This window comes from Phocoena sinus, chromosome 3, assembly GCF_008692025.1.
Source record: "Phocoena sinus isolate mPhoSin1 chromosome 3, mPhoSin1.pri, whole genome shotgun sequence".
In the NCBI taxonomy this organism is placed as follows: Eukaryota; Metazoa; Chordata; class Mammalia; order Artiodactyla; family Phocoenidae; genus Phocoena; species Phocoena sinus.
The window spans coordinates 84,709,311-84,728,043 of NC_045765.1; the positions used below are offsets into that span (position 1 = coordinate 84,709,311).

Sequence of the window (18,733 nt, forward strand, 5' to 3'; positions counted from 1 at the left end):
TGAACTGCCAGGGTTAGGAGCCACTGCTGTAGTCCCTGCAGGGTAGAGGGAACCTTTGCAGGGACCATGATGCAACAACAAGTGTCTCTGAAAGCGCCATTCCTTTGTTTTGGGGGCTTCTGTGGCTTCCACAAAGAAGAGCACTTTTCATATTTATCTCTCTGTATCTGTGCCAAGAAATTTCTCTGCAAATGGCTTTTATCCAAGTATTACATGAAAGATGTTAACCCTACTGTTAAATTTTAACCCTGATTCTTTCATGCACTAGGGCATTTCTTCTGATTTTATTACAGGTACATAGATCTACAGCAGATGATAGAACTGGAAGGGACAAAATGGCACATGCGGGTCACTTGTTAGTGCACTCATATGACTAATCTTTCTCCTATGAGGAAAAAATGTATTTTTAGTCCTAACATTTATATATCAGATCTTACAGTGTAAAAATAATAACTGCTTTCACTTAGAAAATTTTAGTCCTCTACTTAGCTCATTCACTTGGTATCTCTTATTAACTTATCCATGTTTTTTTCTCTTTGCTTTCAAACAATTTTAGAATTACAGAAAAGTTGCAAAAATAGTAGAGAGTTCATGTATACTCTTCATCCAGCTACCTCTAATGTTGAGGACATATAACCACAGTACAGTTATCAAACTAGGAAATTAACTTAAAACAACAAGATTAACTAAGCTACAAATCTTACTTGAATTTCACCAGGTTTTTCCCTAATTTCCTTGTCTGGTCCAGGATTCAATCCAGCATCCCACATTGTATTTAGTTGTCATGTCTCCTCAGGCTCCTCTAATCTGTGACAGTTCCTCATTCTTTTCTTATGCTCCATTATCTTGACTCTTTTGATGAGTACTGGTGAATTATTTATAGAATGTTTCTCACTTTGGGTTTGTGTGATATTTTCTTATGAGTAGATTGAAATTATTCATTTTGGTGAGAATACTGCAGAAGTGATCAGCGATACATTATATCTCTATATGTTATTACTGGTGATGTTAACCTTGATCATTTGGGTAAGGGGGTGTCTGCTGGGTCTCTCCACTATAAAGTTACAATTTTCGATAGTTGATAAATATCTTTGGCACTATGCCAATATTCTGTTTCACCTCAAACTTTCACTCACTGATTTTTGCACCCATTGGTGGATCTTGCCTGCAATAATTATTACTCTAGTCTTCGCCTGGTAATGTTTTTTTTTTTTATTTCCCTCGTTCCTTATACATTTATTAATTGGAATTCTTCTGTAAGGTGACCTTCCTTGGCTAGTTTTTTATTTATATCAGTATGAATCTGTGAATGCTTATTCAGTTTTCTGAATTATAATCCAGTACTATCATTATTTATTTTGCTGATCAAATTGTTCCAGCTGTGGCCATTGGCAGCTCTTTCTGATTGGATCCTCTGTCTTTTTGATGTACCCTCACTCATTTCTAAGCACTTCTTTTTTATACGATCACAAGATATCCCAGAATCATCGTCTATTTTCCCGGCCCCAGTTCTGGAATCAGCCATTTTTCTAAGAAGCCCTGATTTTTTTTATTCACTTTATTGGAGAATGATACTTAAAAGCTAAGGTCTGGGTGCTAGTAGATCATTGCTACTGGGGTATCCTTGCTCCAAGTTCCTCTCAGCAGAAAGAGCTAGGAAATGTATGTATGTATACTAAGCCATGTATGCATGCACATACATCATATTTATTATTTCTACATGTATTTATCTGTAATGTGTGTATAAAATACCATGAGTTCATTCTAATATCTCTGATTCCAGTTCAATACTACAAGATTCATTATAAGCCTCCCCACTTTTCTTATTTGTAACTTCTTTCCCTAACAGTGAAAAGACTGGCTCTCGTTATTTATAGTCCTAGATTATGCGTAAAATACTTACTGAATTGCTAACTCACACCCCTGTGAGAAATAGATTTCCTAACTAGAGTGCAGTATTTGCTGACAGTCCTTTTTGGTTTTCACTTTACGATATCCAATCAAAATCATGTTTTCCGAAGCCACTTAATTCTTAATTCCCATCCCCTTTGGTGTGGTTATATTATTTGCTGGGGCCATGTTGTTCATTTGTAACACAGTTAGGTTTATTTGTTACTGTTGGTATTCCACTTCGGGCTCCCCATCCTGGATGGTTTTAATTTTTTATTTTGGGAAGTATGTAAAGCATCACTATGGCTCAGAGAGTCAAAGCTATAGCCAAAGAGAGAGTCTAAGAAGTGTTTGTCCCCCTCACTCTCCCAGCCTCACCTCCACATTCTATGCCCCCTTCTTTTCTCCCCCTTTCCCACCAGCCCCCTATAGTTAAACAGTCTCTGTAGTTTCTGGTGTATCTTTCCCGTATTCTTTTTTCACAAGTGAGCAGATTGATGTTTTTGTTTTTGTTTATTTTTTTAATTGCATTGTCTTTTGGATGGTGGTAGCGCATCATGTAAACTCTTTTTCGCACTTTGGTTTTTTCACTGAATGATTTGGAAGTTCCTAGTGATCGGCCCCCGTTAATTTTTTTTAAAGCTGCATAGTGTTCAACTGTGAGGATGTAGCATCGTTTATTTAACCACTCTCCTATGTATGGGCATTAGGGGCTGTTTCCATTATTTTGCAATTACAATCAACGCTTTAATGAATAAACTTGTATGTGTGTAATTTTGTATAATTAGAAGTATATTTTCAGGATAGATTCCTAGAAATGGAGTTTCTTTGTCAAAATTAACTACATATGTGCTCATGTCTTTCAGTCACTCTGTATGCCTATGGAAACACCTTTTAGTGAGTTAGTGTATATCCTTGATCATCATATGTTTCTGAATTACAACTTTGAATTTGTGTAACTTTTTTAAATTTAACTTTATTAGTTACACTTAGCACATTAAAAAGTGCATTAAAATTGCATTGGGATAAGGAATTAGTCTTGCATAATTTATCCCTTTTCAAGGCTTAATAAATACCATTATAATGTGTCAACAGCCCCTAGTGAGGACAGTAATCATACATTCCATTTACAGCCCTATCATCCCAGGTGCAGTCTGTAAGTTCGTGATCACCAATGGAGAGCAGGCAATTCAAGAACTCTAGCAGTGACATAATGACTAAGTATTTATATAATGGTCCCATTTGCCCAGAGCTTCTTATTTTTCAAAACTCTTTCAAGTCTTTTCATTTTAAATCAACTGCACCACTGTAGGATGGCGTGGGGAAATATCGAATAAATCAATATTTTATTTATGTAGTACATTTGTGTAGTGCAAAGTCCCTTACATGTATTATCTCATTTGAACCTCAGACCAACCCTGTGAAGTAGACAGGACATATAGTCACCATCCCTATTGTGCAGGTGAGGAAGCTGAGACTCAGGAAAGTTAAATGTCATCCTGAGGTCAACATCTACTAAGTAGTGAGGCCGGAAATGAATTTGAGACTGCCACAGCTAGCTCATGAAAAACAATAAAAAAATATATCCAAAGGTAGGATATATTCACAGAGAGGTAAATTACTCAGTATATATTTCGGGATTTAAAGATACTCTTGGACCCTGTTTTATAGTCAAAGGGTAAATACTTGGCTACCTATGAGCAGTAGTGTTTAAATTTTGAATGGAGGTAAAGGGAAATATATTCTGAACATACACAGGCTCCTCTACCACCCTGGATGCTGCTGCTGTGAAAGAATGAGCCCTGGCTTTGGAGCCAAACTATCTCCATTTGCACCCTAGTTTTGCCACTAAATAGGCATGGGGCCTTGGTGAGGTATTTAACCTTAGTTTTCTTACCTCTACCATGGATATTGTTTTTGCAGTGCTGTTGGAGGGATTAAAAGTAACTTCACCAGGAAGACTCATCCCTGGTGCCATCTAAATGTCATTCTTACAATGATCATTCCATTTCCTTCAAAGCACTTGTTACAATTTAGAATTATATATACTTTTGTGTCCACTTCACATCTCTCCTTCTAGAATATGGGCTTCATGACATCAAGGACTCTGTTTATTTTTGCTACTCCGTTTATGTTTTATGCCAACCCCAGTGCTACTAATCACGGGGTGAATATTTCTGGAATAAATCTGCCACTTCCTTGTACTTGTTTTTGTTTCAGCCGCATTCGGCCGCACGGAATGACCTGCAGCTCCCCAGTCCTTTCACATCTCTCTGCCCTTACATAGGCTATTTCCTTAGCCCGACATAGTAGCCCTCACGCCTTTGTTTTTCTGGAGAATCCTTACTCATCCCTCAAGACCTAGCTTAACTCTTCCATGAGAGCTCCTGTGATCTCTCTCCTCCCCTGAAGAGTGAGGGGCTCGCATGCCTCTTGGTGTGCCTCTATAATAGACCAAACCACATTATAGTCATTGGCGTGTTTAACTAATATATATATATATATATATATATATATTTTTTTTTTTTTTTTTTTTTTTTTGTGGTACGCAGGGCTCTCACTGTTGTGGCCTCTCCCGTTGTGGAGCACAGGCTCCGGACACGCAGGCTCAGCAGCCATGGCTCACGGGCCCAGCCACTCCGCGGCATGTGGGATCTTCCCAGACTGGGTCACGAACCCGTGTCCCCTGCATCGGCAGGTGGACTCTCAACTACTGCGCCACCAGGGAAGCCCTCAACTAATATTTTTAAGAACCGATTCTGTACCAGGTATATGCTAGATGCTGGGGATACAACAGTGAATAGGGAATCCGTCATTCTAATGGGAGAAGTGAGCTGCAAAAAATGTACATAACAACAAATAAATAGTAACTTTTCTGATATCAGAAAATGACAGGGCAATCGGTTCTGAGAAGCTGACCTTTGACTCGAGATCTGAAAAGTGAGAAGTTAGGGATGGGAAGAGATGGGGGATGAGCATTGTGTTGTGACTGTTTACTTGGTTGTTCCTCATTTCCACCCAACCCTCCCTCCCCCCGCCATCCCCACTGAACTGACCTCTGTGAACCTTTCTGTCCCTATGACCGAGCACAGGCCAGGTGTGTCACACCACAGTTCCATATGCTGGCAGTGCAGCATGTTGGAATTGCCAGGTGCCTGGGCCCGTGATTCTGAACTAGTAGATCTGATGTGCAGCCAGGACTGAGAGCCGGCTCTCGGCTTACTGTCTACTCCCCACTTACTATCTTGTGATACTGGGAAAGGTGTTCCATCATTCTGTGTCTCAGTTTCCTGATCTTTAAAATGGAACTACCAATAAGACTTTGTAAGGTTGCTGTGAGGATTAAATGAGATAGTGCACCTAAAATTCTTAGCCCAATGCATAGCACATGGATAGTCAATAAGTATTGGAGAGAAATGCTCTAGGGTGAGTGCTCATGAAGTGTTTGTTGAGTAAATGAATGAGTTAAAGAAAAATAAAATTTAATTCTTGCTTCAGTAAATAGAACTATGGCAAAACAAAAACTGAATACCTTGTTTCATCTTCAGTTGTCTTATTTACTGTTTGTTTTAATTTGGACAAGAAAGAAAAAAAAGGAAAATACCAAACACTAGTGATTTTAGCATCTGGAATTAGTAGCTGTTAACTCTTCATTTGCTTATCAAGCAGCCTCTGCAAACTCCGCAGATCACTTGATTTACTGTTTTCTGAATAGTGCAGGGCTTTCACATTCTAGTCTCAAACCTCAGTAAAAATACGCTATCCACTAATGTGGGGTCATCCTGCATCTTGTGCTCCATCTTTTGAAATCACAGTTTGAGCACTTTGTATTGAAAGGAATTTCTTTTTGCACCTTCTACTTCTTTTATCATACAAGATCCTCAGGATATCGTGACCAATGGAATTTATGACAATATCAGAGATAACAATAGTTTTCTTAGGTCAGGAACACTGATGGGATTAACCTGGGATATTGCTTATACTACACGAAAATATCACTCAGACCATTCAGCAAACCTTTGCAGATTTCCCCTGCCCCGCCCTACCTCCTTGGAAAACTAAATGCCAAAACAGCATGTGCACAGATGAGAACATCAACAAACTGATAACATGAGGAACTTCCAGGATTTTTTTTTTTCTTCCTTTAGAGCATTTTCACTGGAAAACACTGGGAGCATGATTATTGTTTTTATAAACTTTAAATATCTGGCTACTTCGGAGTGCTTTGATACTTGAATGCATGGGCATGAGTTTTCTAGTTTAAAAAAAAATTACTTAGGTAATTAGCAAAGAGATTTTGCCAAGTGTTTTTTTTCTGCGAGCTATAAGTAAGTAAGTCAGAAAGAGAAAAACAAATATCATATATTAACGCATATATGGGAATCCAGAAAAATGGTACAAGTGAACCAGCTTGCAAGGCAGAAATAGAGACACAGATGTAGAGAACAAACGTATGGACACCAAGCGGGGAAAGCGGGGATGGAGGCGGGGTGGGGTGGTGGGATGAATTGGGAGATTGGGATTGACATATATACACTGACATGTATAAAATAGATAACTAATAAGAACCTGCTGTATAAAAAAAATTAAAGTGAAAAAAGAGTTAATGTTTATTTACATGAGTAATTCACTCTGCTCTTATCAATCTAATCAATTGGAAATTATCATCCGCTTTTAATGTCACAGAAATCAACTCATCCTATCTTAGGATGAGGAAATAATTAGCAAACAATTTATTATTCCTTTTTAACATCTTTGGCATTGTTTTCGGGGTTTTCATTTACAAACCAATGCACCGTAAACTTTTTCTGGCTGGAGGTATTGAAATCTGTTTTCCTGTGCTGCAGAGGTAGAAGTGTGCACGTCTATTTAATCAGAAGTCTGTAGCAAAGAGCCAAATTCACCGACTGGTTGCTCTGCCAGGAAGATAGGTTATGGAGCTTTGCAGTGATAAGTAGTACACATCATAGATGATGGGCTCAGCATCTGAACGTCAGTAGTGCTACAGTGCTAAACAGTCCAGAAGACTAGAGACACTGTCGTCACGTTCAGATGACAGGCTTCATTTCATATGTTAATAGGAGGAAGACTTTTGATACGGTGAGGAAATTCCCCATGACAAATGCATTCCCTTTACTGTGCTCTAGCATAGCAGCAGTTAAATTCAGCTGTATGTGTAATGTACGTTTAATTCCTAGCGGTCCCAAGAAGGACTAACGTGAAAAATATTATATACTCTTACATTTTACAGATCATGAACAGATGGGAAAAAAATGCCAATTGGTAAAGAAATTCATATGCAGTATAACACACCTCAAAATGGTGTTTACATGTTTTTTCTTCTTTAAAATTATTAAAGTTATCTTGGGTAAAATTTAATTACTGCTTAGGGTTTTCTGTAACGTTATATGTGTAATTCATTTTAATTTATGGCTTCTGCAGATATGAGTGTTTGGAAGTACAGGTAACCTTGTAATGAGTAAAACTGATAAAATGTTATGTTCCAATGAAAGGGAAATTATGGCATGATTATTCACTTTGTGAAAGGGTTTGTCATAGGGCAAGCTTTCCTAAAGCATTTTAAATTGAATTTCGTTTACAAAACATTCATTTACACACAACATTTCAGGAACAAATTTAGTGAGGAAATGAGAGAAATAGTCATAATGAGATACAGAGATCCCTTACCCTGCTAACGTTTATGCTTGCTTTCTTCCCCTCTGTCCCTCCCTGCAGCACTGATAGCCATTGGGCGATACAGCATGACAATAGAGACTGTGGATGTTGGATGGTGTAAAGAAATTACAGACCAAGGAGCCACCCTGATTGCACAGAGCAGCAAGTCTCTAAGATATTTGGGGCTGATGAGATGCGATAAAGTAAGAGTTGTCTATCAAGTTTCTTTCTACATATCACTGCAGTTAATAGCTTGACATTATATTCTTCCTCTCTCCCTATATATATATGTTTGTATACACACACATGCATATACCATTACACTGTAAGTTGCCCGGTTTTCTAAACTTATCTGAGATTATTTTTGAATTTCTCTGTTTAAAAATGAATTTCGTGCTTATGCAGAAAGAAAAAACAATCATACACACGCTCAGCTTAGATTTTGGCTTCCTGTCCATAAGTCTATGGACCACAATTAAAAATGTTTGCATGGCACACTGCAATGTGCACGGTCTAAGAGTAAAATTTTGTTCTGGGTTCCAAGTTTCCTACAACAGTAAGATGGAAAGCACAGTGCCAAATTGTTTTGTCACAATCTGAAGTGTGCCATTTCAGTGCTCAACATCTATGTATTCTGGCCATTTGGGGGCAAGAAAGGGCCAGTGAGGGAATGTTATGTGGGAATTTGCCTCTCTCCACGTTTCAGGCGCCACTTCTCGCACATGTTGAGAAACGGTCCCAGACGCCCCAAGGACGGTCAGTGGAGCTGGCCAGAGACGTGAGCATGAGTTTGAGAAATTGTGCTGCATTTACTAAAGATGATCAAAACCTGAATTGATAACCAGGCATTAGAGAGGTGCCTTCCCCTTTGTCACTTTATGTTTTCCCCTATAACAAGTCTAGGAAGTAATCATTTGTACTGTGAAGGGGAAAGAATAGAGGCTCAGAAAGACCAGGCACTGGCCCAAGGCCACTCCTCCAAGACTTTACCCCAGATCTTCAAGTCTGTGTCCAGTGCCTGTGGCAAACCCTGGGGGCTATGTCCAGGCAAGGGGATGCTTCCTTGGAAAAGACCCACCTCAGATACTTGCTCCGAAAGTGCCGGCATCATGTAATGATTTACACGTGTGTGCTACTTTTACAATTGGTGATTAGGGACAAATCTAGCAAATCCAGCAATGAGAGTGAAATGAGAGTGAAACTAAATATGTATGCCTCTCAAAGGACATGCATTTTCTAAATGTAGCAAATCTGGGGGCAAATAAGAAGAATGGCCCAAGATCTTTGTCATTTTTGTTAATTGACCTAGTTCTTTTCTCCATATGCTTTACAATCCCAACTTATACTAGGCCTTTGCCAGTTAGTTATGTTTAGAGAGATTTTATTTTATATTCTAAGCCCAGCCTAGAAGGCTGACTGACTTTGTTACTAAGCAACAGCGGAGACCCAGGGGTTGCAAGTCTCCCTCAGATTTCACTACTGACTAACCTAACACTGCTACTAACCCTGTCACTTTAAAATGACTTCTTTTAAAACAGATAAAAGGGTCCACAGTAGGCAGAGTGTTCTAGAAACACTAAACAGTGACAGCAGAGCTTCTCACCTTCACCAGAAGGAATTGCTACATGAGAACTACCTAAGCAAGGATGCCAAAATGTATGCATTCAAAATGTATCTTTGTAGCCACAACCATTCTCAGAAGTCACCATGTTTCTAGTCCATACCCTTTAGATTTGTTGAGATCAGCTTCACCTTCAGAGATGAACTGTAGAAATTTGGGTTCCGGTTAGCGCAGAAGATTATTCCAGACATATTTGCTGACCAGCGTTTTGCCAATTTTCAGTTAGGTAATGGATCCTTTTCTACCTAAATGCAAATTAGTCCAAAATGGGATCAGAAGGCGGTTTTGATGAGCGATATTCCTGAGGGTTTTAGCCCTTTCCTCAGGTGGCCTCTGAATCCTTTCTCCAACCAGCCTGCTGCTCTGAGAGCCCGTTGGCTCTCGCACCCAGCCGTCCGACCACAGCCTGCTGCAGCATGGCCCAGGCCTGCCGTCTGGCATCCTCAGACTTAAGGCAGCTCAGGGCCAAACACGGGAAGTTCTGTGAGGACGGAAGAAGTTTCCAAACCACACACACAGCGCACGTAAAACCTTGCACTTAAAAGCCTGCGGGTTGATTTAGTTGGTTGGAGATCTAGCGTGATTAGCTATTCTGTCTTTGACATTTGTATTACGCTGTCCGTCTCCAGATTTTAAAGTTATCAAGATTCAAAGGAAGATATGAGTAGCAAAGAAAAGAAGTTAGTAGCTGAGGACATGGACTCTGGAGCCAGAGTTCGGGTTCAGATCTGGGCTCTGCACTTAGTTGTGTCATCTTGGGCAGTTATTTAACCTCTCTGTTTCGTCATTTACTATAAGGATGATAATCGTGGAAATGCTACGAGCATTTAAATGAGTGAACATATATCAAGCCCTTAGAGTAAAGCTTGTTATATATAAAATGCTCAGTGTTAATGATTATTCTTTTTTTTAATGATTATTCTTATCATCATCATTATATTAACCTGTGTTTTGATATTTGAATTTCCAAATGAGAAAAAAACTGTATTGCCTGCCATTTTGAAAGGAAATTTTAAAAAAGAAGAAAGAAATGAACTCAGATTAAAGAAGATGTTGCCCTTTTACATTTTTGTCACTTAAGTTTAAGATTATTATTTTCTACATAAATATATCAATAATTACACTTTCAACACACTTTACGAAGGAAAACTAATACCTCTGTGGGACAGTGTATTTGGAATCAACTTACTGATCCAGGCATAATGCTGAAGAAAGATTTGCAGTGGGGGAAAAGGGTGAGTTGAAGATAAAACAATTCAAATAGGTAAGGAAACAAAAAGAAAGTATTAAGGAGAATAATGGAGATGTGGCTCCCTGGTGGTCTAGTGGCTAGGATAAGAAAAATAATGGAGAAAGAATAGAAGAACAGAAACAGGAAACAGTGAAATTACGATTAGGACACGAGAGACAAAGAGCCACTGTCTATCTCAACGTGATCATATGTGCCAACAAAGAATTAAAGAACAAAATTAATTTAGACCTATTACTCTTCTCCCTGTACCTTAACCTAATCTGCTAACCACTAAAGACTTGTTCATTTGAGTTCTCTTTCCCCTCTGCACACCAACTGGAGCTAAAGGAGGGGGCAAGAGACCTCACTGGTTTCCACAACTAGCCCCCTTGTCAGGCATGTTACCAGTGGGATCCCTGCATTGGAGAGAGATGGGGTTTGTGATATCTGTGTGTCCCAGGGTTCGTGTCCTGCAATTCTGGGGTTCTCAGAAATATTGAAGGCTAATTATATTTTCTTTCATTTGGGGCCACTTATATTTGATTTGGAAGCTATACCAAACATCTGCTTTTTTCCTCACTTGAGCTTCTGAAGAATTAAATAACAAAATGCATTGTATTTGTTGTAGGAAAAAAAGTGGTTTTCCTCTGTTTCTTTTTCTCCCATTTTCATTAGGTAGACAAAGAACAGATAAGAAACATTAAATGTATTCTTTGCAGATGAAAGCAACATGTATATAGATTATCAGTCAGGGTCTAAGCTAAACAGCAGTAAATTTGGCTGCAACATTGGTGACTCCTAGGAAGGAGTCCTCCAGCCGTTAGACAAATGCAGCGTTCCCCACACACTTGTAAAATTAGGAAGAGCATTAAGAAGCCCCTGTTTGAGTACCTTTTCCAATTGCTGGATGGATAAGCACGTTAGAGGCATTACTTTCGGTTTTGAAGCCGAGGCCACTTAATCTCCTAAACTTTAGCGCATTGTAAGAACCCAGAGAAGAAAACACTGTGTGAGACGGCTTTGATGAATTGGGGTGAACTCATATTCTTAAAGACTGTTCAAAGGCTTACTTGACCTTGGGAATTAGAGTTGACCCGAAATCACCTATCAACTTAACACGCATTTATTTGCTGATTTAGTTAAAACTACTTGTATAACCAAGGGGACTCTCTAATAAGAGCAGTATGTTTTTTCTGCTTTCCACAATTACGGACAGGCAGTGGCTTTGGTCATAGAAATCATTTTCACAACTTCAGTGAATTCTAGATTCTATACAGATCTGTTTCTTCTACTAATATGATATTTTTCTCACTTCTTACATGGCAGTTTGGATGGAGAACAAAACTAAAAAGGACCAAAAGAAAAAAAATTCCTGGGAAAGCTGTAGGGCAAATGGAAATGCAATGTTCAGTGTTAATGAAAAATGTTTGGGGTAACAAGGTTGATGAAAAGGGAGGAAGCCCAGTGGCATGGCATTGGCTGAGAAACCAGACCTCACCAGAGGCAGCCTGGCTGGTTTGGGGAACCTCAGTGATAAAATGTCGCGGTGGAAACCTCCGCAGCGAGTGTTAATACAGAAGTTTGGAGACAGAGGGCCTGAATTATGAGCAGCAAGTAGCATCATAAATGTAACAATTCTCAAATGCCAAACCCTTGTGAAAAGCAGTTGGATGAAGAAATGCTGGAGCTTTTAAAAGCTCCCTTTCACTTTCTACTTTTTTTTTTTAACTTCATACAGAACTAATTTTATACACTGTTCGTTTGATTTGAAAATGCCAGCGTCTGGGGTATCATCAAAGAGCGTTATTGAGGGAGCCACTCTTGGCAAAGCGTTTTGCTTAAAATGCTTATTAGTTCTTATGTTTCTGCGGAGTTGTCAATAGGAAGGAGAAAGGGTACCTCGATTTACCTAACTGCATTCCTCTGCCTTTGCCCAGAGCAGGTAGCAGGACTTCCACTGAGAAGCTACCTCTCCTTGGCCTGTAGAGGCGCCAGGAGGGCTGTGGGGGACACATTACTTAAGGAATAGACATAAATAGATTTTGAAAGGTCCACCCCAATGTCCTATGACCAAAGCCTCTTGGAATTTCTTTGATTTCTAGTTGACATAAATTAGAATTACACAGGCGTGAAGAGTCCACCCAGAAAAGATCAGAGAGGCTGCTGGGGGAGGAGAGCACCTCTGTGTGTTCCTATTGACTAGCCAGCTGCCTTCAGGCCAGGGGCCTCTGTGGAGGCTGACTATTATTGATCCACACCATGGAAATAATCAAATTAATTCATTTCTCATCAAACTGCCGCTGCCAAGACCTTTCTCCTCGACCTGGCCTAATTCCTGAAGTACTTAGTGAAGGAATGAAACAGATGATTTTCTTTTCCTAAGAAAAGATTTCTTCAGGTCATAAGAAATCCTTGTTTTCGCACAGAGTTCCTCATTGAAATGGTAGAGAGATTGAATCAAATCAATGAGAAGTCAATACAGAAAGCAAGTAATAGCAACCAGTCAGCTCTTTAAAGCCAGGAACCTGCTTTGCAACCTTAAAATCTCAAGGGCCAAGTTTTATGTGCCCATTTTAATGTAAAAATATTCAGGCAGCATTGACCACTGCATTTTTCAGGAAGTAATTATGGTAAGAGAAAGCCTCAACAACATAAAGATTTCTGTGGGGAATATGGAGTTTTTATCAGCTTGTTTAGGAACCATGAGCAGGAAAGCCCTATGGGGAAAGTAATATAGGACTCTGTAACTAATATACAGAACTAACTGGAAAAATCAGTTTAAGGGAAAAGTAATTTGTGGGGCACTGTGTCCAGGACTGTTTGGGTAGCACTTCAGCCATGAAACAAAGTGCGTACCTGCAGGGACTCCCCTCTCCCCACAGTGTGTATCCACAGATGTTTCCAGATTGCCCATGGCCAAAATCGAATATTGCAAAGTATGCCTTATCAAAGAAAATAAAGTGAAAAAAACAAAACAAAACTTTCTCTCCTGATAAGACAGGAGTGGTCTGACTGTATCAGATCGTGCAGTCCTATAGATCGTGGGAGACATAACCGTTACCCGAACAGCCCGCAATGCCATGCGCGCCAAGAGAAAGGGGAGATGAAAAATGGGGAGAGAGTATGGCTGGGGCTCTGAAATCTACACTTAAGTCCTTCACTTGAAGTATCAGCATCTTGTTCCTTTTGCTGATGAAACAGTTTCTTCCAGTGATTTCCGCACAGGAATACTTTAAAACACACTTTTACAACCCTCTCCTGATTATTGCTGGTAATTGAAACAGGGGAAAACACATCAGCTGAAACTCAGAGGTTATCTCTCAACCTCATTTTAGCCAAGTTCCCATCCCTTCTTCTTCCAGCCCTCCTCACCTAAACTTCTACGAAGTGGTAACTGAAAGGCCTTGCCTGTATTTCAGTAATAAAGCAAGAGACACTGGTGTGGAGCTTTATGGCAGAGGTTAAATTGGTGAGCACTAGTGTCAAACCACTAGGTTTTCAAATTCTACATCCTTCACTTTACTATCTGTGGGACTTTGGACAACTTAGTCTCTAAAACCCTGTGTTACCATCTGAAAATGGGGGTAATATTTACCCCAGGGGGTTGTTATGAGATTATATGAGATATTGCAATAAAGCACTTAGCCTAATGTCATGTACTCTGTAAGCACTCAGTAAATGTCAACTATTATCATTATTATCATTATTATTTATTCATGTATACATGGCTGCTCTGGAATCCTATCTGACACTTAACCATGATATGAACTGCCTAGTTCATATATGCTAGCCATGAATATAAATTCACATGCTAAGATCTTCCAAAGAAAACTAGGCCCCTGAGACTTAGACAGCAATTCTTAAAAAAAATGATACGATCCTTTTTTTTTTTTTTTTAATAGTTAGAACCCATTAAATTACAGTCAAACTTATAGAGGAAGAAGAAACCTAGAGACCAGCAGGGCTCTGTGAACAGAGAAAATAAGTAAGAGTAAAACTCGGCAAGTCTGACCACCAGTCAGTTCCAGGCTGGTTTGTTTCTTCAAGAAAAACGGCATCTCCCTGGAACCTTTAAAGGGAGTGTGCAAGCAGTTGCTTATGTTTTGCTCACTTCTGTTACGGGATGGATGTATAGTGAAATTGTTTTTGTTTGTTTTAAAAAGGAGGCAGGAGGGGCCTACTGCTTCCCAAATGCTGTGAGGTGAATAGGATGTTACGTTGGACTTTGCCTGAAGGCTCCCTGGAGCATCATTGCTTTGCAGTAAATAATCTCCTTGGAACTTTGATTTGGCTTAAGTAATTATGAGAAAGAATTAGGTTGCAGGATCATATTATTTTTCTAATTTAGAAATAGAAAAGGTAACAGCAGTTTCTTAATGGAGCTCAGATTAGATCCCAGAACTCTGAAGCACCTGACTTCACAAAGTAGAAACAAGGACGTCCTGCTGAGGCTCAGGAGACTGGGGGACCGTGACTCCGTGGAAAGGAACCAGCCGGCCTGCCCCCGAGGCCCAGCCACTCAGCAGCAGGTTACCGGGGCCCCGCCATGCTGGGTCTAATGAAAATTTTGGCAAGTAGTTTTTCAAGAGAAAACCTAAGCTTCCTTCCCCAGCGTCCAATTTTTATTATATATTTTGTCCATTTATTGAAGAAATATCTATTGGGCTTCCCTGGTGGCGCAGTGGTTGAGAGTCCGCCTGCCGATGCAGGGGACACGGATTCGTGCCCCAGTCCGGGAGGATCCCACATGCCGCAGAGCGGCTGGTCCCGTGAGCCGTGGCCACTGAGCCTGCGTGTCTGGAGCCTGTGCTCTGCAAGGGGAGAGGCCACAACAGTGAGAGGCCCGTGTGCCGCAAAAAAAAAAAAAAGAAAAAAAAGAAATATCTATTGAGCTCCTTACTGTGTTCCAGTAACTGTAATAGGAGACAGGTCAGAAAAAACAGTGAACGAGATAGAGTTCCTACCCCATGGAGCCTGCAGCCTGCTGGGGAAGACAGACAAGTAAATGGGCAGTTACCGTGCTATCAGACTGCAAATTAATTTTCAAAAGCGGCACCCGCGATTCTGTTTCTTCTACATGAAGAACTTCACTTTGGTCCCACCTGGCTTTCAGCTATGGTCCTCTCCAGTTTTATCTTTCGACCGTTCAGTTCCTGAAAAGGATTCACTATGTACAGTTGTCCTTACTTTTCACCACTCCATACACTCTCTTTTTGTTCTGCAAGGTCACCAGTGACTTCCGTGTCACCAAATCCAGTTTCCATTTTCTCTAACCACAACTTGCTCCATCTCTGAGCAGCTGCATCCACATGGTAACCACTCCCTCCTTAGTGAGGATGCTTTTCTGTTGTCTCCAGTGTCACCACACTCCTGGCTTTTCTATCTCCACCCCCCATACTGCTTCTCTGTGCCTCTGTTCCCTCATCTGTAAAGTGGAAATAAAGACAGCAGCTATCTCCTAGGCTATTGAGAGGATTAAGTGAGTTAATATGTGTAAAATTCCTTACATGAAGTAAACAGTGAATATTAGCTCTTACTTGTAGTGGTGGTGGTGAATTCTTACATTCTCACCCCCATGACTCCCCTCCTCCTTGGAATATAAGATCCATGGGCTTCTAGTCTATGTTATATTGCCAGGCCCTACCACAGTGGCTGGTACGTAACAGATGCTAAACAAATATGTGTTGGATGATGGATAGATGGATTGGGGATTGTTCCTCATCTGAATTCTGTGTGGCTCCAAGGTTCCGAGGAGGTTCCTCAGAGCCTCCAGGAATGACAGAGTGGCTAAGAGGCCACGGGGCCTGGTCCTTGCACCTAACATCAGCCAGAGCAACCCCCCTTTTATTGCTTTATCCGGTTATTTATTTGGTTCGTATACTTATTTATTACTTTGGTGTGCAGAAGTATTGTACAGCCAAAAGCAAGTTTGAAAACCATTAGATCCCACTGCCTCTGAATAATTTGATAGGTAACAAAAAGCATCTAGACAGAGGGAAATAAATAAGAAAGATGACACCTTGGATTTAATACCAGTTTCCTGTAGCTGGGGAATTCTGAGTGCAGCCTCAAGGGTTCAGGTCAGTCAAGGACAGAGTTCAGACATCTGCTGTGTGTGACGGGACTCAGCATCCTTCAGAGCCTAACCCTGAAATGCTCTGATTTATGTAGAGTCTCTCTTCTGAAAGCCAAAAATATCACTTATTTTCAGGTTTTTTAATTTGAATTTATGGATTTATCACTTTTATACAGAATACATTTTTGCTGCTAATAAACTTGTTTTAGGAAACAGGTCAAATCCCTAATTTCTACCTGATGGAAACTCAATTTTAGAAAGATTTCTTTTTCGTCAGGTGTCCATGGGTAATTACCACCGTCCTAGGCTTTATGTAAGAAAATAAAAACTGAGATCAAGAAAGCCATTACGCGCAAAAGAAAACATAAGTTTTGGTTCTGAGAGTTTTCTCCCTCAATTGTGTTTTTCAGCTTAACTTTGCAAGTTTAATTTAGAAGCACGCAGATGTGTTCCATAAATATATTACACTTACCGGTCACTTAGTGACAGTATTAATTATCTTATTAGGACCCAGGTTTTCTCAAATAGTCTTTTACTGAATCATTTAGAGCGCCACCAAGACTCCCCGAGTGGCTTTCTCCATCCTGGTGTCCCACACATGTCAATTTTGGTTCTAACCTGCATTGCACATGCAAATCTATACCAAAAATGTACAGACTTGCACGATGGGTCAGTTCCATGGGTTTGTGGCCTCAGAACGTCCTATGGAATACTGTGTACCTGGAGCTTCCAATTGGCTTGAAACATCCTTCCAGGTGAAGGATCACTCGGTGAAACAGGGAATAAAAATGTCACTAACTTTTCTCTCTGACAGTCTAGTTTTTGGACTCCTGTCACACTAATCTCTAATCAGAGGCTTCAGGTTGGTGAGCCCCGGTTCTCACTTAGTACTGCAGGCGTTTCTGTGATCTCCATCCTCCCAGGTTCTTTGCGGCTTTCTCACCATGCTAATTCAAGTGAACAGAAGCAATGCTAGTGTTAACAGGAAACCCACATTTCATGAAAAAGAGACAGCATGAATCCAGGCCTGTTGTGATATTGACAGAGCATGGCACTTCCAGTCATTGCAGATCCTGAAATGGAGTGACTGCATTTGACAAAGTTGACTGAATTTATGAGCCTGCCTCTGTCAGGTTCACTGCATTCTCAGTATCTGTCTCCTTCTACGCTTTGGGATTTTTAGATGAGTTTTTTGCCACCCAGAAGTAATATTTCTTACCTCTATATATAAAAAAAAATACATCCTTAAAGGCCTCAGGCTCTTGGTATGAGGTTCACGCATGAGGCATAGTGCATTATGGGTGTCCTATAATCAGCTGATGCCCATAATTTAGCAGGTGGCTTTTAGGCTCCAAAAAGATAATCATTTTCTTCTTAAAAATTATATTAAATACTCAGTCATGTGTGCCCTCTCCTCCCACCTCTTGAGTGGTCCTTGAGGAAGCACTACGTCCTTGTGTGAACGGGGTTTAGGGGAATCTTTCCCTCCGTTAGCTGTTGGGAAGGTCAGGTGGCCACCTCCTTTGGCTGTGCCCAACTGGAGATGGAAGACCAAGGTGGAAGGACAGGAAACCAGTCTGTTTTTGCTACACTCAAAGAATATACATTTTGTTTCAGACAGTGATGAATATCTGAAACAAGATGGACCAACAAGCTGTAGGAGCAACAGCTGCTTTCCTCCAGAACCCCTGACTCAGTGTTTACTGTGGTGGGTGGCATGGGAGGTGGGTGGGTACTTGTTACCTGTAGGTGATGGTAGTTCAGACCTTGGTTTCAGATTCCCAAGGGCAGAAACCACCTGTGCCCTCTAGGAGCTCTTCAATCAGCCTGAGCTGCACATTGGAATCTCCTAGGAGCTTTAAAAAATACTAATGCCTGGGTCCCACCCCTCCGAGGTTGGGTTACATTTAGTCTGGGTTATGGCCTGGGCACTGGGATTTTTCAGAGATCCCCAGGTGATTCTAATGAGCAGTTGGGCTGAGAACCACTGTATTCTTGTTCGTATTCTTGGTTGCAGACACAGTTTAATTTTTTTTAATTTGTTATTTGTATTTCAAAGTTAAATCCAAGCCACTTTGACTTCATAGGAAATCCACTGAGAAACGTTTTCCGAGGCTGAACACCTGTTTCCCCTTAGGGCCCCCAGACAGAGCGTGTTCAGGTTAATTACTTTCATTTTACAATCACTGCTGTCCCACCACTATGAGTTATATACCTAAGACCACCTAAACTGTGTGTG

The 18,733-nt window shown here is 40.4% G+C and overlaps 1 protein-coding gene across 1 annotated transcript in view; it reads left to right on the forward strand.

Moving 5' to 3' along the window:
• FBXL17 (F-box and leucine rich repeat protein 17) overlaps positions 1 to 18,733 on the forward strand; it is a 480,642-nt gene that overhangs the window by 450,085 nt on the left and 11,824 nt on the right. The window contains exon 8 of the mRNA XM_032627137.1: positions 7,627 to 7,769. Within this exon, the coding sequence (XP_032483028.1) occupies positions 7,627 to 7,769 (143 nt within the window). The remainder of the gene's footprint in view (positions 1 to 7,626; positions 7,770 to 18,733) is intronic.